At 44.2% G+C, this 21,229-nt stretch overlaps 1 protein-coding gene across 14 annotated transcripts in view; it reads left to right on the top strand.

Annotated features, from left to right (window-relative positions):
* Nucleotides 1–21,229, top strand: part of LOC135212588 (FK506-binding protein 5-like) — a 126,089-nt gene that overhangs the window by 90,629 nt on the left and 14,231 nt on the right. For all 14 annotated transcript variants that reach the window (XM_064246137.1, XM_064246141.1, XM_064246134.1 and 11 more), the window contains one exon: nucleotides 1,584–1,658. In XM_064246137.1, the coding sequence (XP_064102207.1) occupies nucleotides 1,584–1,658 (75 nt within the window). The remainder of the gene's footprint in view (nucleotides 1–1,583; nucleotides 1,659–21,229) is intronic.

Genomic DNA, 21,229 nt, shown 5'->3' with positions numbered 1-21,229 from the left:
CCTCCTTAGAGTAAAAGCTCACGAGGTAAGAGCCGTCGCTACCGCGTTAGCATTCCACAAGAACTTGTCTATACAGACTCTCGTCGAATCGACTTTTTGGAGATGCCATTCAGTCTTTGCATCACATTATTTGAGAGACATTCAAGTTATGTATGACAAATGTTTTACTCTAGGAGCTTACGTATCTGCGGATTCGTTGCTGGGACAGGGAGCTGAACCCAATCCTTTTTAGTATACTTATGTTAGGGTTTTTAATGGTTTTTGGTGTGTTTATTAGGTCGATTGAAAGAGGGTTCAGGAGGTGAACCCCTTTCAAGTCGTAGTTCTAACATGTTTAGTGTGGTCAGGTGGTCGGGATTGGTTGTTGTGCTCCTTGTAGTGTCTTCATTACCTAAAGCTCTATCATGTAAGAGGGTTAGCCCCCGTTGATACGATACAGGTGAAGGCTCTGCCATGTAAGCAGGTAAGCCCCCATTGGCATGATCCGAAAGGGTTATCAGTCATAGGTCTCATCCTCTCTGAAACTCTTCTGGCAAGCAGATTCATAGACAGTATCAATGAAGTCTTCTGCCATATCAGGTAGGAACCAAGGTTGTTTTTTATTATACCTACAACGTATGTTGTTTCTCCGTTTTTATATTTATAATTATTTTGTTATGTAGCTGTCTCTTGCCCTCCGCCAAGGGTGCCAATCAGCTAAGTATATATCTGCCGGGGAAGTTGCATGTACAAAAATGATATTGTTATAATACAATAAAGTTTTGTACATACTTACCCGGCAGATATATACGATTAATGGCCCGCCCAGCCTCCCCTCAGGAGACAGGTGGAAGAGAAAATCTGATTGGAAAACGGTGGCGGGAATGGGCTGATCACCTGACCTACCTGTCGCGTGTGCCGCGAGTTTTGAATTCTGTTGGGACGTCGGAGACTATAGCTAAGTATATATCTGCCGGGTAAGTATGTACAAAACTTTATTGTATTATAACAATATCATTTTGCAGCAGATAACAAGAATGTTGTAAAGAGTTTAACACATGTGGTTCTGAACAGTATTATAATAGAACATGGTCCTTGACTGTATTGGAACTTGACATAATTGGATTTTGACGGTTGAACAGGAATATTTACTTAGTTTTTGTGTCTGTACTGTATTTTGATTTAATCATGGGTCACGAGACAGCCATTACAGACAAGCAGATGAAAATGGTAAGAACCACAATTGAACTTAAGGAGGAGGTTATTGAAAAGTATTAAAGGGCATTTCTGATGTCTAATACAATATTTTATTTAACTGTGAACTTATTTAATTGTAATTTAAGTGTAGTGATTTGTATAAAAAGGCAAGATTAGGGTAATAACTGGTGGTCAACAACGGATTAATCCATTTTCAGATATTTCTTATGGAAAAAATTTATTCAGATCTCGAAGCTTCTTCTAGAACAGATTAGCGTTGAGGTCTGGGGTTAACTGTATTTAAATTTAGTTATTTCAGAATTTCATTGTAATACAGATGTGTGTATTGTTTAACCATACATATGTATTGTTAATATGTACTGTTTTCAATTTTTTTTTCTTTTCAGACCCAGCAAAAGCTTGATGTTGCAAGAGCCAAATTTTCTCAGATCAAAGAATCTTTGTCAGCTAAATGGAACCAGGTTAGAATTAAAAGACTGTCAAATATATTTTTATTATATTGTACAGATTCTATGAAAATTTCAGCCATTTAATTATTTTAATTGTTAATCATCATCCTCAGTTAACCCTTAAACGCCGACTGGACGTACTATACGTCAACTAAAATTGTCTGTCGGGTGCTTAATTGATGTATTAAATCAAGCGCCTTGAGGGATTATAGGAATTCATGGATCAAGCTGTTGTTTTGTTTATAAGTGTTACCCAGGCACATATGCGAGAATTTCTTTCTTCTCGCACTAAAAAGCATCAGTGACACATCTCAAAAATTCTTTTGTCACTGTCATAATTTTTGCACCGTTTTATATTAGCCATTACATAGAGTTATATATATGAAAATGAGCACAATTTCGTGTAGAATACAATGAAAAGCAACTCATGGTTGTAGCTTTTATCAGTTTTGAAATATTTTCATATAAATCACGATAAGTGCCAAAATTTCAACCTTTGTTCAACTTTTACTCGACCAAAATGGTATAAAAACGTAATTGTAAGCTAAAACTCTTACATTCTAGTAATATTCAATCATTTACCTTTATTTTGCAACAAATTGGAAGTCTCTAGCACAATATTTCAATTTATGGTGAATTTCTGAAAAAACTTTCCTTACGTCTACACAGTAACTGCCGAAAATCTCTGAAATTCTTTCGTCAGTTTGTCGTAATGTTTGCATAATTTTATATTAGCTGTTACATAAAGTTTTATATATGAAAATGTTTGCCATTTCATGTAGAATACAACAAAAAACAACCCATGGTTGTAGCTTTTATCAGTTTTGAAATATTTTTATATAAATCACGATAAGTGCCAAAATTTCAACCTTCGGTCAACTTTAACTCGACCAGAATGTTCGAAAAACGAAATTGTACGCTAAAACTCTTACATTCCTGTAATATTCAATCATTTAACTTCATTTGGCAACAAATTGGAAGATTCTAGTACAATATTTCGATTTATGGTGAATTTAAAAAAAAAAACATTTTCCTTACGTCCGCCCGGTAACTGCCGAAAATCTCAGAAATTCTTTTGTCAGTTTGTCGTAATGTTTACACCGTTTTATATTAGTCGTTACATAAAGTTTTATATATGAAAAGGTGTACAATTTCATGTAGAATACAACAAAATACAACCTATGGTTGTAGCTTATATCAGTTTTGAAATATATTCATATAAATCACGATAAGTGCCAAAATTTCAACATTCAGTCAACTTTGACTCGACTGAAATGGTCGAAAAATGCAATTGTAAGCTAAAACTCTTACATTCTAGTAATATTCAATCATTTACCTTCATTTTGCAACAAATTGGAAAACTAGCACAATATTTCGATTTATGGTGAATTTTTTAAAAACATTTTCTGGGCTCAGCTCGTGTCGGCCTATGAAAGGATCCTTAATATCATACTTTCTAGGTAAAATTAATCTAAAATTACCAGAGAAAAACAAAATTAAGAAAATGTCAGTAAAACTGACTCGCTCACTCTTAAAAAGAAGTGTCGGTATGGTAATAGGGGCGAGTGGGAACACTACCACGAGACATTCACCAATTAGACCTTCCAATCAAAATCCCCACAAGAGAGAGCTGATACCAACGGGCGATGCGGCCGCTACTACTACTACTAGAGGACGCCACGGACAGCAGCGCCCCTAGCGGTCATCCTTAATTATTAGCACTAGCGTCCAGACGTATTTTTCTCTGTGCTGTGCCTTTTACGGGATTTATTATCTTCTTCGATATGGAACGTTCTGCCATCGCAACGGCTAAGTTAAGTGCCTCATAAGTAATGTTTTACTATATTTTTGTCTTCCGGGAACCAGTATTTTCCTTCTAATAGGTCATATACGGTTTCCCGGTTGTCTCGTGGCGGCGCCATGCTGCCTCGTTAAGAATTCCCGGTCCTCCATACTGGGACTTCTTATTCTTATGGGCTTTCTTATTACGTTCATCGTTTTTTACATCGAGTTTTAGCTAGATTAGCCCCTTTACCATTTCTCTTAGTTTGGTATTTAGGGCTATTATTATTGTTCCAGCCCAGCATCCCGGCTCTTGCTCTTCATCGGCTATCGCTGGCTCCGAGTAGGCTTCTGTTCCTCGGAACAGTTTGCCTCCTCCTGGGCTTCTTTTTCTTCTACTAAAGTGTCTTTTCCATCTTTACGATGTAATTTTATTCTATTTAGGGTGTTAGGCTAGCCTAGGTGCATGTCCCATGGTTTGGTACAGCCTGGTTCACGTGGCCCTCCCACGGTTGTGTTGCTCGCGGCTTAGGCCACTTGCGGTCACGTGTTCCATCGCACCTTTCCCTTCCCCTTCCCTCCCTACCAGGTATAGGGAGGCGCTGGGGACCCTTGGTTGTCATGACAACCTCAGTTGCCTTCCTCCCTCCCTCTCTGAGGTGGCCAGGGGTTCCTCCCACCCAGCGGGGGGGGGTATAGGGCGACCACTCATAGGGTACCGGGTCTCCGATGCGGGGTAGTTGTTGAGTCGGGGAGGAGTAGGCCAACCCCCCCCTCTCTCTCTCCCGCCGTGTTACGCCGAGACCCTCCCCCCCCCCCCCCCCTTCCCCAGTTTGCTTAGCCACCTTCCCTTTCTATAACGAACGGAGCCTTCCGTCGCAGCCGGGGCACCTTTGGTTATAGATTACTGGCTCCGCCAGCGGGCGGGGTGGTCACTACTAGTGGTCGGTTGCTTGCCTACTATATCCTTACATCTCTCCCCCGCTACCGGAAGAGAGCTTGCTTCTTACCGGGCACTCTACTAGTGACGGGTGGAGGAAGGTTTGATATTATTGTTATTTTAAGGATATACCCTAATTTTACGATGATTTGTTTAATTTTATTATTCTTATGCTTACCATCCCCGCATTTTTCGTCGTGGTTTCCTTTTTACCACCACTCCTGGTTGGATTCTATCTCTTGTCCCCGCCGCCAGCGGAGCATAGCCTAGGACAACCAACCAACCTTGTTACCACACGTATTATGGCGGGGCTCTGGTTTAATCTAACTTTCTCGCTCCGGCACCAGCGGAGCAACTGTTAGACTGTAAGTGTTCTCCTGATACTCATGTATTTTTTCCACTTACAGGCTACCAACTGTCAGGTCCCGGCGTGCAACGCGACGTTTGTACGACCCCTGCGGGCACGATGAGTGCAGGTCTCACGCTCCATGTGCCCGTCATTCCTACGATATGACGTCTGGCAGCCTTCGTGAAGCCTGCGCCATCTGCTACGACCTGGTCAGTCAGCTGGTGGAGGGGGTAAGTCGATTATAGGCTTCTTTATCATTTACTAACAACTCTAGACATAAGTTTGTTAACCCCGTTCCGCCATTAGAAGCTCATCTCGCCCATTTCTTCCAGGCTACTGGTGTGAGGGAGGTCGCCCTTGCTACCCTGAAAGCGTGGGTGGGCGGCTTCGGGGGAAGAACGCCGCCACGGCCACCAGCCGTACATCCTTGACAAGAAGCTGGCCGTCCAGATCTTCCCTGCGGGCAAGTCAACAGGGTATGTTGACCCCTGTCCGCAGCCCCTCTCATAGCCTCCATCCAGCAAGATCTCCAGCAATCTTTCGGGGTCGTAGCTTCACAGGAGTCGGTCCTGGACGTCGCTGCCCTGGACCTAAACATCGAGCCGATGGCGGTAGGGTAGAGGATTTGTTGGTTGAGGTAGGTGTTGTCTGGCGCCCAAGGTCTTTCCTTGGGTGCTCCTGGATCTTCTCCTGTCCCTTCTTCGAGCGCTTCTTTCCAAGCTTTGTGGGATCTGAAGATCCCTACCCGCTCTCCCGCTCTCTCTGTAGTACCCCCTAAGGTGAAGGGACAGAGAGAACCGAAGACTCTATCTAAGACGACTTCCAAGAAGTCGTCTTCGTCTTCTTCGGCTAGGAAGTCTTCGACTTCTTACGCTGACGCGGTGAAGGCCAAGCCGAGCCCTTCTTACTCGAAGAGCTCTAGAAGCAAGGCTTCTAAGGAGAAGGCTCGCGCTCCCGCCGAGCCAATGCCTTCTGCCTCCACCGCCTCCACTCCGGCAACGCCGGTGGGAGGATCGGGATCCCAGCACCTTTGATGCCCAACTGCTTTCTCAGCCAGTTGGTGATGCAACAGGTTGGGGTGAGATGGTTGGCTTGTTCGCAAGTCTCCGCCCTGGGGACGAGATTTGAGCAGATGTTCGCACAACTGTCGAGCACTCTGTCTCAATCAGGCCAATCCATCCAAGATCTCTCTAACAGGGTTAGAGAGAATGAGGACCGGGTAGCTGGACTCTCTAGGCCCTCTTCCAGTCTCCCCAGTGCCAAGTGCTGGTATTTTCCAGCTCCCGCCATACGAACTCTCTGCCAGCTTTCTCTATGGAGAACCCTTGGAGAGTAGCCGCCTACGCTCCATTTAAGGATGGGATGATCTCTATCCCGGAGTGTGGAACTCGAAGGATTGAGGACTTCGAGTTTTATCCTCCGGGTCTGACGCAGCCTTTCATCGGTTATGCTAGGCTGACTGTAGCGGCTGCTTACTAGGGAAGACAAGATCTCTAGGGAGGATGTTCTCTACAGTAGGGATCATGCCCACGAACGGGATGGGTTCACGCCTGATTGGGACTGGGAGTGCACAAACACTAAGCTCCAGGCCTATAAGAGTCCTTTCACTATTTTTTGCAACGGAAGAAGAGGCTTCTCTTCCGTTCGCCACGAAAATAGTAGAGAGGACTCTTCAGGCAGTCCTCAAGGATGAGCCATGCCACAGCTAAGGGAGGCGGAGTCTACTTCTCCGCTCTTCCCAGCTTTTGGAGAATTGTGGGAGAACTTGCCAGCCACGTTCACGCTTGGCAAGCTCAAACCGGACTGCGCATGGACCAGTTCGGCAAGAAGCTTCCAAGGCTGCCTGATTCCTTGATTCAGGCGGAGTTCGACAGCGCGAACTAGGTTTGGCAGGTCCCTCAATTCACTGATAATAACGGAAATGGCTGCTCTCTCATATGCTACAGAACCGCTGTTTAAGATTTTGGCCAAATCCCAGCTTCAAGTCGGTTCAGGACAGATGCTTTCGGACTTCTTCCCAAGCTAGGAGGAATTGCCGAAAGCACGTTCTGCAGGAGTGCACTATTAGGCACGAGCCTAATAGACTCCTGGCTTCTAGCATGTGGGGAGCGGATCTCTTCCCAGAGTCCGCTGTAAATGAAGTGCACCATGAGGCTGCTAGGCTCAACCAGAGTCTTAGAGCTAGGTGGGGTATTTCATCCAAGAGGAAGCAAGAATCCGCCCCCACCTGCTGGTAAGAAACCAAAGAAGTCTGGTAAAAGGTTCCAGCCTTATCAGAAACACCAGCAACAGCAGCAATTTGTTCAGGCCGTCCAGTTACCCAACAGGGACAACCTGGGAGTTCGAAACAGAACCAGCCCATCCTCCTGCTGTCTCCTCAATCACAACCGTCGACCTCCTACGCACTCTCGCCGGCCTTCAACCCTACGTATGAAGGTCAGGGCTACACTCCCTTTAACAAGCAACCGAGAGGTAGGGCGAGAGGCTACTTTCGCCAGCGTGGCGCAGGACGGGCGTCAAGGAGCAGGCAGTTCAGAGGAGGTCGTGGTGGTCAACCCGCCCATCAACAATGAGGCTCCCCAGGTAGGAGGGAGGCTGTTCCTCTTCCGTCACAGGTGGGGGTTCAGCAATTGGGCACAGAGCATAGTGTCCAAAGGGTTGGGTTGGAGTTGGATCAAAGATCCTCCTCCAATCAAATCATTCCACCAAATACCATCAGAGGAATTGACAGATTACGCGGAGGGAACTCCTTCAGAAAGGAGCTATTGCGAGAGTCAAGCATCTAAAATTTCAAGGTCGCTTATTCAGCGTGCCAAAGAAAGGCTCAACAAAAAGAAGGGTATCTTAGACTTGTCAAAGCTAAACTCTTTCCATTCGTTGCGACAAGTTCAAGATGCTTACCCTCTCGCAAGTAAGGACCTTACTTCGCGTGGAGCCGTCACATGCTGCCATCGATCTTACAGACGCATACTATCATATCCCTATAGCCAGACACTTCCGCCCATTCCTAGGATTCAGGCTAGGAAATCAGGCATTCTCATTCAAAGTGATGCCCTTCGGTCTGAATGTAGCCCCCAGGGTATTCACGAAAATAGCAGAAGTGGTGTTTACAGCAATTGAGAACTCAGGGAATCATGGTAGCAGCTTACCTCGACGATTGGTTGATCTGGGCACCAACCGTCGAGGAATGTCTCAATGCCACCAAAAAGGTAGTTCACTTTCTGGAACATCTGGGGTTCCAGATAAACAAAACGAAATCCAGACTTACCCCGGAGTCTCGTTTTCAGTGGCTGGGAATCCAATGGGATTTGTATTCCCACAATCTGTCAATTCCAGTGGCCAAACGGAAGGAAATAGCAAAATCTGTCAGGCAATTTCTCAAATGCAAACAAACATCAAGGAGAAACCAGGAAAGAATCCTAGGGTCCCTCCAGTTTGCTTCGGGGTTTAAAAACCCTCAGATATCCTCCTGAAAGCAAGGCTAAAAAGATATAATCGAGTTTGGCGATCGAGAGCAAACACCAAATCTCGAGACAAGTTGTCAGTAATTCCACAGATCCTTCGCAATCAACTCCGTCCATGGTCAAAAGTAAAGAACTTAGCCAAGCAGGTACCCCTTCAATATCCCCTTCCAGTGTTAACCATTCACACGGATGCCTCCCTGTCCGGGTGGGGGGGATATTCTCAGTTCAAACAGGTTCAGGGGACTTGGTCAGTTCAATTTCGCCAGCTCCACATAAACTTCCCCCCCTTTTCTGGAAAGCAATGGCAGTAATTTTTCTTACCTTGAAAGAGACTGCTTCCCCCGAAAAAGTCTCATCTAAGGCTAGTTTTGGACAGTGCAGTGGTAGTTCATTGCATCAACAGGGGAGGGTCCAAATCCAAGCATGTGAACCATGTCATGATAGCCATCTTTGCCCTAGCAAACAAACACAAATGGCATCTGTCCGCCACTCACCTGGCGGGGTAAGAAATGTGATAGCAGACCCGCCTTGTCCCGGTCAGTTTTCCTCTGGAATCAGAATGTCCCTAGACGACGGGTCATTCCAGTGATATGCCGGAGCGTCCCAGGTCTCAAGTAGATCTCTTCGCCTCACAAGCGAACCACAAGCTCCCTTGCTATGTGGCCCCCAAACCTGGACCCTCTGGCTTATGCCACGGACGCTGTCGTTAGATTGGGATCAGTGGAGAAAAATTTATGTCTTTCCTCCAGTGAATCTTCTCTTGAAAGTCTTAAGCAAGCTGAGGCCTTTCAAAGGAATAGTAGCTCTGATTGCACCGGACTGGCCCAAGAGCAACTGGTATCCTCTTCTTCTGGAATTGGGTCTCGACCTCAACGGATTCCCAATCCCAAGCTGTCACAATCAGTACAAATGAGGACTGTGTTCGCTTCCTCAGGAATTCTTCAGATCCTAACTTTATGGACTTCATGAAGTTTTGCGGCTAATAAAGATGCTAATATTGATCCGCAAAATATTCTCTTCCTAGAATCAGATAAGAGAGAGTCAACCATTAGACAATATGACTCAGCTGTTAAAAAATTTGCATCTTTCCTGAAAGAATCAAACACTATCAACCATGACAGTTAATCTAGCTATATCCTTTTTCAGATCCTTGTTTGAAAAAGGTTTAGCAGCTAGCACTATTACTAACTAATAATCGGCTTTGAAGAAGGATCTTTCAGTTAGGTTTTCAGATAGATCTGACTGAATCTTATTTCACGTCTATTCCTAAAGCCTGTGCTAGACTTAGACCTTCTCAAAGGCCTACTGCAGTTTCATGGTTCTTAAATGATGTCCTCAAACTAGCTTCAGATACTGACAACTCGTCTTGTACATTCATAATGCTTCTTAGAAAGACATTATTCTTATTAAGCCTAGCTTCAGGAGCTAGAATTTCAGAACTGTCGGCTCTATCCAGAGATGCGGGTCATGTGGAATTCCTCCCTCAGGAGAAGTTCTGCTTGCTCCGGATCGTAGCTTTTTAGCTAAAAATGAGGATCCTCTTGCAAGGTGGGCCCCTTGGAAAGTCATCCACTTCCCCAAGATCCTTCTCTCTGCCCAGTATCAAAACTTTAAGAGCCTTTTCTATCTCGTACATCCTCAAGATCCTCAGGTTCTCTCTTCATGAGAGAAAAAGGTGGTACTTTGTCAGTAAAAGGTTATTAGACAACAAATCCTTTACTTCATTAAACAAGGCCAAGCCAATCCTGATTCATTCCTCCCAAAAGCACATGATATCAGGGGAGTAGCCACCTCAATTAATTACTTTCAACATATGAACTTTGAGGATCTTAAAAAGTATACTGGATGGAAATACTCCCCGACAGTCTTTAAACGTCATTATCTAAAGTCCTTGGAATCTTAAAATTTTCAGCAGTAGCTGCGGGAAACATTGTTTCTCCTGATACTGTATAGTAGTCGTAGTACAGATCCAGGTCTCCTTTCTACCTACCTCATCCAACATGCCTCACCCTATCGCCATGCTACTCGGATATCCCTAGCCTTAGCCGCTGAATCATACTAGTGGATTGTCCCTTATTTTTTTGCTAGGGACATCCACACTCGTACTGATAATGTACTTCAGTGTACCTACCCTTATTTTTATGCTAGGGTAGGACACAATGTGTTTGTATATTTTGTAAATAATTTTCTAAGTAAATCTGTTTTATAAATATTACACTGCATTATTATATTTTACTATGCTTATTGTAATTTTAAGTACTTTACATTACTAACGTTCTTTTATGTTACTATTTAGAATAAGTTAGGTTAAGTACTCAGTTTGTATGCTGTAATTGATTTACTTATATTATATCCCTCGTTTTACAACTGCTTTTCATTTGCCCTTTTTTCCCATCTTGTCTGTTTCTCTGGTACTCTTTCATAGGCCGACACGAGCTGAGCCCAGAAAAGGGATTTTGACGAAGGAAAAATCTATTTCTGGGTGATTGGCTCGTGTCGCCCTATGAAACCCACCCTGTATTGATTGCCCCCCCCTGCAGGACAAGATGTTTTTAGATTAAGGATGACCGCTAGGGGTGGCGCTGCTGTCCGTGGCGTCCCTCTAGTAGTAGTAGTAGCGGCCGCATCGCCCGTTGGTATCAGCTCTCTTGTGGGGATTTTGATTGGAAGGTCTAATTGGTGAATGTCTCGTGGTAGTGTTCCCACTCGCCCCTATTACCATACCGACACTTCTTTTTAAGAGTGAGCGAGTCAGTTTTACTGACATTTTCTTAATTTTGTTTTTTCTCTGGTAATTTTAGATTAATTTTAATTTTACCTAGAAAGTATGATATTAAGGATCCTTTCATAGGGCGACACGAGCCAATCACCCAGAAATAGATTTTTCCTTCGTCAAAATCCCTTTTTTCCTTACTTCCGCGTGGTAACTGCCGAAAATCTCAGAAATTCTTTCGTCAGTTTGCCGTAAAGTTTGCACTGTTTTATATTAGCCGTTACATAAAGTTTTATATATGAAAATGTGCGCAATTTCATGCAGAATACAACAAAAAATAACACATGGTTGTAGCTTTTATCAGTTTTGAAATGGTCGAAAAACGCAATTGTAAGCTAAAACTCTTACATTCTAGTAATATTCAGTCATTTACCTTCATTTTGCAACAAATTGGAAAACTCTAGCACAATATTTCAATTTATAGTGAATTTTTGAAAAAAAAAAAAAAAGTTTTTCCTTCTGCGTGGTAACTCTGCCGAAAATCTCGGAAATTCTTTCGTCAGTTTGTCGTAATGTTTGCACCATTTTATATTTGCAGTTGCATAAAGTTTTATATATGAAAATGTGCACAATTTCATGTAGAATACAACAAAAAACAACCCATAGTTGTAGCTTTTATCAGTTTTGAAATATTTTCATATAAATCATGATAAGTGCCAAAATTTCAACCTTCGGTCAATTTTGACTCAACCGAAATGGTTGAAAAACACTATTGTAAGCTAAAACCCTTACAGTCTAGTAATATTCAATCATTTACCTTCATTTTGCAACAAATTGGAAAACTCTAGCACAATATTTCGATTTATGGTGAATTTTTTTAAAACACTTTTTCCTTACTTCCGCGTGGTAACTGCCGAAAATCTCAGAAATTCTTTTGTCAGTTTGTCGTAATGTTTGCATTGTTTTATATTAGCCATTACATAAAGTTTTATACATGAAAATGTGCGCAATTTCATGTAGAATACAACTAAAAGTAACTCATGCTTGTAGCTTTTATCAGTTTTGAAATATTTTTGTATAAATCACGATAAATAGAAATAATTCAACCTTCGGTCAACTTTAACTCGACCGAAATGGTCGAAAACTGCAATTGTAAGCTAAAACACTTACGACAAACGGGAAGTCTCTAGCACAATATTTCGATTAATGGTGAATTTTTGACAAAAAAACTGTTTTTTTATGTCCGCTCGTTACGAATTCATGCATCATTTTGTGATAATATTTTCGGTGTTGCTTTGATCGTTTTACAATTTGTTATATACCAAAATCATTGGAGTTTAGTGTACAATACAACGAAAAAAAATTAACTCATTAGCTTTAACCGTTTTGCTCACAGCGCGATTTGTATACAATTATGTATGAAATTTTTTTTTGCGCTGTCATATATTCCAATATTTCTATATGATAATAATATATATATATTTTCTGGGCTCAGCTCGTGTCGCTGCGCGAAATATCCTTTAATCTATTATTTCTAGGGTAAATGTACTAAAAAAACAATACCAGAAGGGAAATAAATAAATAAAAAAAAAAGGGGGGAAAAAGGTCAGTACAACTGACTCGCTCACCCTCCAAGAGGGTGTCGGTATGAACACTATGGCGAGTGAGACCACTACCACGAGCCGAATGCCAATAGAAATCTCCCACTACAAAATCCCCACAAGAGGAGAGCCGACCCACAGAGTGGGCAGCAACTACTACTACTCCATCCCATGCTGCCGACTGCTGCGCCTCTGGTGGCCATCCTTTTCAGTTAGCGCACACGGTATACACGTGCCCTTTTTTACTCTGTGTTATTTGTGCCCTTTTCTTTGGATTTATTTATCATGGAGCGTGCAGCCATCGCAGCAGCTAAGTTAAGTACTCAGTGTTTATTGCTAATTGGTTTTTTCCGGCCCTGAGCCCGTATTTGCCGTTTTTTTAGGTATAAAAATACGAACTCTGGTCGGAAGCATGGCAGCATGGTTCTGCCTCGTGGCGGGTTTTTCGTTCTTGGTCTCCCATACCAGAACATTCCCTTACTTTAGTACGCTCTATTTTTAAATCATCCGTTTTGTTTTTAGGGTACAGTCTACACGGTTTTTGTCATGCATGCATGTCTTTTACCTTAGTAGGCTCCTTCTATCCAGACCCTAGCCACGGCTTCTTAGCATCGGCCCCGGCTAGCTTTGAGTGGTAGACTTTCCTTCGGGTTAGTCGTACACTCCTGGATTTTTTCTCCTACTATTTTGTTTTCTTCCTTTCATGTTTTATTCATTTTATATTATATTATATTATATTATGTTTGGTTAGTGTAGGCGTCTGGCTTCATTTAGCCTAGGTTAGGGCCCATAGGGCCCATATGCTACCGCTCCTCAGTTCGGTTGCTTCCCGATAGCATCTCTCTGATCAGCCGGTTGTGTTTTCTAGGCCTTATTGTTTCATTGTTTGTTGTTACCGCCCCGTGTCACTACGTGATCACGGAGCAGCCAGACGCCTGTCCAGTCATCTTCCCCCCTCCCGCTCTTCCATAGAGTCGGGGGGGTGGGTTGGTCTACCCATGCTCGCTCCGCATACCCGAGCCTGCCTCCCTCTCCCCCCAGGCGGAGGGAGTAGAGGGACGGGACAGACCCAGACTGGACTCGACCTCTCCAAAGGCTTCTTCGGGGGGTTCCGGCCGTGGATGGTAAAGGTGGGGGGGATTGGGCCTTTCCCCCTCCGTCCGCTTTTTTACTTCCGTCGCTAGCCCGAGTCTGTTTGTCCTCTCGCCCTTTCCCACCTTACTGGGGCTCCTTTGCCACCGGAGCCCCGGCATCCAGCGGAAAGGTGCTAGTCCACCCAGCAAGGTGGACCGGGATATACAGTTGGTCTCTACTAACCACTCCGTCTCGCTGAGTCACGACACTCCGCCACGCACTGGACTTAGTCCGGTACGTTCGTATTTTATAGGTTTAAGTTCTGTTATGTTAAACTAGTAAGTTTATCTTAAGCTACCTTAAACCTCCCCCCTCCCTTACCTGTCTCACCGGATCTCTCCGGGGTTATAGCCTATTCAGGCGTTAAGGGAGGGGTTATGCCCAAATTTTTTCCGAGCTCCGGCATGCAACGGAGTTCTTCTGTCCTTTAGCTTGTAAGTGATAGCCTTTAAGATACTCATGTGTCTTTTCACTTACAGACCACCAACTGTGAGCATCCGGGGATGCGCCGCCACACTTCAAGACCCATGTGGACATGAGTTTGCCGGTCCCATGCTCCATGCGCGACTCCGCACGGGGACATCCAGGTCTGGTATCACGAGACGTGCACCATTTGTTATGATCTGGTGAGCCAGCTTTTAGCGGGGTGGTAAGTATTCCAAACTCCGTAGCCAGTCCCCATTCTTGTTATAATTCTTAAGTTTTCTAAATTCAATCTTCCAAACTTAAGATAAAAATTCATGGGTTTTGCAGCCCCTATAATTTTAGTTAAGCCTTTACTTTAAGTTTAGTTTTAAGTTTAATCTTAAAATCTAATCAATACCCTCTCTTCCAGGCTCCGGCTGTGAGGGATACCGCACTGGCAACCCTGCGGGCCTGGGTCGGCGGTTTTGGGAAGAACGCCGCCAAGGGTATGCCCTACATTCTTGAAAAGAAGTTGGCGGTAACTGATCTTCCCGGAGGCAAGTCAACAGGCTACGTCGACCCAGCAGAGGCGGCCCCGACTATCGCTTTCATTCAGCAACAGCTTGCTGCCTCGTTGACGGATCAAGGCCAGGATCATCCTCCCGGAAGTCCGCAACATTGGACATTAATATTGAATACCTATGGTTAGGTGTAGACGACCTGTTGGTCGGGAGGGTAGGTACGTTGGACGCCCATTGGGATGGGCCCCTTGGGTGACACTGGATCTTCTACCCCTGCAAAACCCTCTCCATCTTCCAAGGCTTTACAGGTACAGAATTATATACTTCTCCTGACGCTTCCGTTAGACCCAAGGTCAAAGGTCAAGCTGTAAAAACCTTGACTAAGACGTCGTCGTCGTCTAAAAAGACGGCGTCGGCGTCATCTTCTTCTCGTAAGTCTCCGGCTAGAAATCCCGGAGCAGAGAGGTCTAAAGCTTCTGGGTCCGGCTCTAATCCTCTAGGAGTAGATCCTCCAGGGAGAGATCACACATTCCAGCGGAGTCGACAGTTCCACTACCCTTGGTTCCGGTTCAGAGCCACCCTTCCACCTCCGCAGCAGCTCCGGCTTTGGATTCCAACGCTGGTCTGTTGGGGCCAAAAAAAACAAAAGGGTTTGTGGGCGATCTGGTTGGTTCTCTGAAATCCAGTATGGAACAAATGTTCTCCCGGTTGTCTGATAGGATCAACTCTCAGGACAACATTATAGCCGGACTGAGCCAAGCTCCACTAGCTTCTCCCCCACCTTTCAGCACAGGGGGAGCCCAATTACCCCCGTATGACTCTCTACCTCCGTTCTCAATGAACAATCCTTGGAGAGTAGCGTCATACGCCCCCTTCCAAGACGGGCTTATCTCTATCCCGGAATGTGGAACTCGGAGGATTGAAGACTTCGAGTTCTACCCGGAAGACCTTCAGCCTCCGTTCATCGGCTACGCCAGGCTCACCGCCTCGGCCATGACTCGGGACGATAAGGTACCGAAAGAGACAGTCCTCTATTCACGAGACCAGGTGGCTCAGAGAGAAATGCTCAGGTGTCCTAGAGGACATGGATTGTTCCAAAAATTTTACAAAAAAAATTTATGAATTTTTCCAAACCATTTAAAGGAGTCCTTTTACGGGGGGATCTTTTTAAACAAAATTGGGGAAGCGGGGGGGGGAAATAACCACACCCCGCTCCCTTTCTTGACAAAGATCGCTACAACCACCATTCCAGCATCCCAGAAGGGGGATTCGATGCCTCAGCTGAAAGAAGCGGACCCTACGTCTCTTTCCTTTACTTCCTCAGCCGGTGAGTTGTGGGAAGATTTGCCCAACACCTTTTCAGCGGGCAAACTCAAAATCCAGACTGTGCTATGGAGCAGTTTGGTGAGAAGCTACCTAGGCTTCCGGATAGCCTTATTCAGGCGGAATTTGATGCTAAATCGAGGTTTTAGCCCAGGTCTATTAATACCATGGCCATGACCGAGGTGGCTACCATCTCCTATGGTTCTGAGCCACTCTTTAAACTTCTCACCAAGTCTCTGACTCAAACGGTGCAGTCTGATATGTTGAGTTCGCCACGGCTAGGACGAATTGTAGGAAACATGTCCTCCAAGAAGCAACAATTCGGCATGAGCCGAATAAGTTGCTTACATCTAACATCTGGGGAGCAGACCTCTTCCCAGAGGCGATGGTGAAGGAGGTCCAGGCAGAGGCTACGAGATTAAACCAAAGCCTTAAAGATCGTTGGGGTCTTACGGCCAAGAGACGCCAAGATCAAGTGGTCAGGGGTAAGGCTCAAAGGAAACCCAGACGTTTCCAGCCCTACCAGAAGAAACAGCCACGCTTTACTCAGCAGGTTCCAGCTGTTCCGTTGGTGCAAGCAGCCCAACCTTCTACCTCCAAGGCTCAGTCGCAGCCAATCTATGTTATTTCCCCCCCAGCCTCAACCCTCCACCTCTACGCTCTCTCTCCAGCCTACAACCAAGTCTTCGAGGGTCAGGCTTCCAGAAGTATGACCGCTCGGGTAACGGAGGCAGACAGGTAAGCGATCCTTTCGTGGGAGAGGATCGGGAGGGCCCTTCAATAGGGAAGCATTTCAGGGGAGGCCGAGGAGGCTACCAAAACCAATGAGGATTTTCAGGTAGGAGGGAGACTGTTTCACTTCCGCCACCGGTGGAACTTCAGCAAGTGGGCGCAGAGCTTGTGTCAAAAGGCCTGGGTTTGGAGCTGGATAGCGGACCCTCCCCCATCCAGACCTTTCCGCCAACTCTTATCCAAAGAATTGACGGAGTATGCGGAGGACCTCCTTCAGAAAGGAGCTATAGCGAGAGTCAACAGGTTAAAATTTCAAGGACGCTTATTCAGCGTGCCAAAGAAAGGCTCACAAAAAAGAAGGGTAATCTTAGACTTGTCCCGCTTAAACTTAGCCATTCGCTGCGACAAGTTCAAGATGCTCACGATCTCGCAGGTACGGACCTTACTTCCCCCGTGGGGCCGTCACCACCTCTATCGATCTTACAGACGCTTACTATCATATCCCTATGCAAGACACTTCCGTCGTATCTGGGCTTCAAAATAGGAGACCAGACATTCTCCTTCAAGGTAGTTCCTTTCGGGCTCAACGTAGCACCCAGGGTGTTCACGAAGTTGGCGGAAGTGGTGGTTCAACAACTAAGGTCGCAAGGGGTTATGGTAGTAGCGTATCTCGAACGATTGGTTTAATCTGGGCTCCAACCAGTCGAGGAATGCCACAAAGCAACACTGAAAGTGATTCAGTTTCCTGGAATATCTAGTTTCAAGATAAACAGGACCAAGTCAAGACTCACTCCAGAGTCAAACTTTCAGTGGCTGGGCATTCAATGGAATCTATCCTCCCATACTCTGCGATTCCATCAACCAAGAGGAAAGAAATAGCGAAGTCAAGTCAAGCAATTTCTGAGTCACAAACTGGTGTCGAGAAGAACTCAGGAAAGGATCCTGGGTTCACTCCAGTTTGCATCAGTGACAAAACATCTTTGTATGAAAGCCAAACTGAAAGACCTAACCAGAAATCTGGCGCTCACGAGCAAATGTCAGGTCCAGGGACAAATTATCCTCAGTCCCTCAGATTCTACGGAATCGACTTCGCCCGTGGGCAAAAGTCAAGAACTTATCGGTTTCAGTACCCCTTCAGTTTCCTCCTCCGGGGATCACCATCCACACAGACGCTTCATTAAGCGGTTGGGGAGGATATTCCCAGTTCAAGAAAGTTCAGGGAACTTGGTCACTTCAGTTCCGTCAGTTCCATATAAACGTACTGGAAGCAATGGCAGTGTTCTTGACCCTAAAAAGGTTATGTCCGCCAAAGTACTCCCACATAAAGCTAGTCTTGGACAGCGCAGTGGTAGTACATTGTATAAACAGGGGAGGCTCCAAATCGCGCCATCTAAATCATGTCATGGTAGCCATCTTCTCCCTGGCGGACAAGTTCAGTTGGCACCTCTCCTCCACCCATATAGCTGGAGTGAGAAACGTCATAGCAGATGCTCTATCCCGATCAGTACCTCTAGAGTCGGATGGTCACTGGACAACAGTTTCGTTCCAATGGATTCTTCAGAGAGTTCCAGGCCTACAAGTGGATCTCTTCGCATCCCAAGCGAACCACAAACTCCCATGTTATGTGGCCCCCAACCTGGACCCTCTGGCCTATGCCACGGACGCCCTGGCCCTAGACTGGAACAACAACTGGGAGAAGATTTATGTCTTTCCTCCAGTGAATCTTCTCATGAAGGTACTGAACAAACTCAGGACATTCAAGGGTCAAGTGGCTCTAGTAGCCCCAGACTGGCCAAAGAGCAATTGGTACCCTCTAATTCTGGAACTGGGTCTTCGCCCTCTTCGGATTCCCAGTCCCAAGCTCTCCCAGTCAGTACAAACGAAGACTGTGTTCGCTTCCTCAGGAATTCTCAAAACCCTAACTTTATGGATTTCATGAAGTTTGCAGCGAAAAGGGATGCGAATATTGACCCTCAAAATATTCTCTTCTTGGAATCCGATAAAAGGGATTCAACTTTGAGACAGTATGATGCTGCTGTCAAAAAGTTAGCAACCTTCCTGAGAGAATCAGATATTAGAATCATGACAATCAATTCAGCTATATCCTTTTTCAGATCTTTATTTGAAAAAGGCTTAGCAGCTAGCACCATTACGACAAACAAGTCAGCCTTGAAAAAGATTTTTCAATTTGGTTTCAACATAGACTTGACAGACTCCTACTTCTCGTCTATTCCCAAGGCGTGTGCTAGACTTAGACCTTCTGTAAGGCCTACGTCAGTATCATGGTTCTTAAATGATGTTCTAAAGCTGGCTTCAGAAACTGATAATGACACATGTTCTTTTATAATGCTCTTAAGAAAAACTCTATTTTTATTAAGCTTGGCCTCGGGAGCTAGAATTTCAGAACTGTCGGCATTATCCAGAGATCCGGATCATATTCAGTTCCTTCCCACAGGGGAAGTGCTACTTTCTCCGGAACGTAGTTTTATAGCTAAGAATGAAGATCCTTTGATGAGGTGGGAACCATGGAAGGTACTACCCCTTCCACAGGATATATCTCTTTGCCCAGTATCGACCTTACGAGCCTTTCTGTCTAGGACCTCCTCATCCTCATCGGGTCCTCTCTTTATGAGAGAAAAAGGTGGTACTTTATCTATTAAAGGCATCAGGCAGCAAATCTTGTACTTTATTAAACAAGCCAATCCTGACTCTTTTCCAAAAGCACATGATGTCAGGGCAGTAGCCACCTCAATTAACTATTTCCAACATATGAACTTCGATGAGTTGAAAAAATATACTGGATGGAAATCGCCGACAGTATTTACGTCATTACTTAAAGTCCTTGGAAGCTCTGAAATTTTCAGCAGTGGCGGCGGGTAACATAGTTTCCCCCGACTCTGCCTAATCTTTAGTAGAAGATCCAGTCCTCCTTTCTACCTGTCTCACCCAACAGTTCGTCTATTCCTGCCTTGTTCATCTACGGTTACCTTGTGTCTTAGCTGCTTTTATGATGATATGGTGAGTGTCCCTTATTTTTTTTGCTAGGGACACTCACAATCGATTGTATATATTGATCTCTTGGATGTGATCCCCTTATTTTTATGCTAGGGGATACATCTTAATTGTAATGGTTACGGGTTTTGTATATTAAGATATATACATTCCTTTATATATTGTTTTATTGAAGTTTGTTCTGTTCAACTTATTGTCTTAATTGCTCTAGAGTTCTTGATACATATCAATACACAGATACTATTTCGGAACATATATGCCATGTAAGCCCTGTATATATGTAAATTACCTTAAGTTAAGAAATATTATTAGCATTAAGTTTAATTTAAACAATATTTCTATTTTTGTATCATTGTGTATATGTATCTTTATTAGCAATTATATTCTTTTATTTTATCTTTTATTTGAGACCTCTTTTTGTTTTGTTGAATTTTATTTACAATCTTGTGCTATTTCTCTGGTACGATTTCGCGCAGCGACACGAGCTGAGCCCAGAAAAGGGATTTTGACGTAAGGAAAAATCTATTTCTGGGCGATTGGCTCGTGTCGCCAGCGAAATCCCACCCTACCCATCCCATCGCTCAAGATTGTCTGCTAACTTCAGGATGGCCACCAGAGGCGCAGCAGTCGGCAGCATGGGATGGAGTAGTAGTAGTTGCTGCCCACTCTGTGGGTCGGCTCTCCTCTTGTGGGGATTTTGTAGTGGGAGATTTCTATTGGCATTCGGCTCGTGGTAGTGGTCTCACTCGCCATAGTGTTCATACCGACACCCCTCTTGGTGGGGTGGAGCGAGTCAGTTGTACTGACCTTTTTCTTTATTTATTTATTCTCTGGTATGTGTTAGTACATTTACCCTAGAAATAATAGATTAAAGGATATTTCGCTGGCGACACGAGCCAATCACCCAGAAATAGATTTTTCCTTACGTCAAAATCCCTTTTTTTTTCTTTTTTTTTTTTTTTTTTTTTTTTGTGGTTGCATACTAAACTTCAGGCAATGACAAAAAAAGGAGCCAAAAATGAACTCTCAATCTTAAAAGCTAACCGTGCTGTGATTTAAAAAAAAAAAAAAAAAAAACAAAAAAAAAAAAAAACTTTTTCTGCTTCAGCGCTAACTCTCGAATGCCGCTGGCATACGATAGACACTTTGGTAAATAGCGGCTTGGCGTTTAAGGGTTAAGCACACTTGAGTGCAGTTGGTTAGACAAATTTCATTATCATGTAAGTATTGTTAATGTAATTTCTTCCATACAAAAGTAAGTCTTTTGTTTTCAAGAAGCTAGTTTATTTGGTCAAGAATGATGGTTTGTTTCACCACAATCCATTATTAAATGTACCCTTTTCATTGAGTCATCCCGGACACTTAAGTCTTTGAAAAGAGGTGTCAAGAGTATCAAGTATTGCTATGTCTTGCATGTGTGTCAAATAATATTCGCTACGACTGGATAAGTTGCATACTCGACTATCAATCTGGTACCCCAAGTTCATTTCCTGTGACTACCACTGCAGAATTAGAGGAATGTATTTCTGGTGATTAGAAATTCATTTCTCAATAAAATGTGGTTTGGATCCCACAGTAAGCTGTAGGTCCTGTTCTAAGTAACCAAT

Source organism: Macrobrachium nipponense, chromosome 41, assembly GCF_015104395.2.
Source record: "Macrobrachium nipponense isolate FS-2020 chromosome 41, ASM1510439v2, whole genome shotgun sequence".
Taxonomy (NCBI): Eukaryota; Metazoa; Arthropoda; class Malacostraca; order Decapoda; family Palaemonidae; genus Macrobrachium; species Macrobrachium nipponense.
This window is presented reverse-complemented; position numbering and strand designations above follow the sequence as displayed.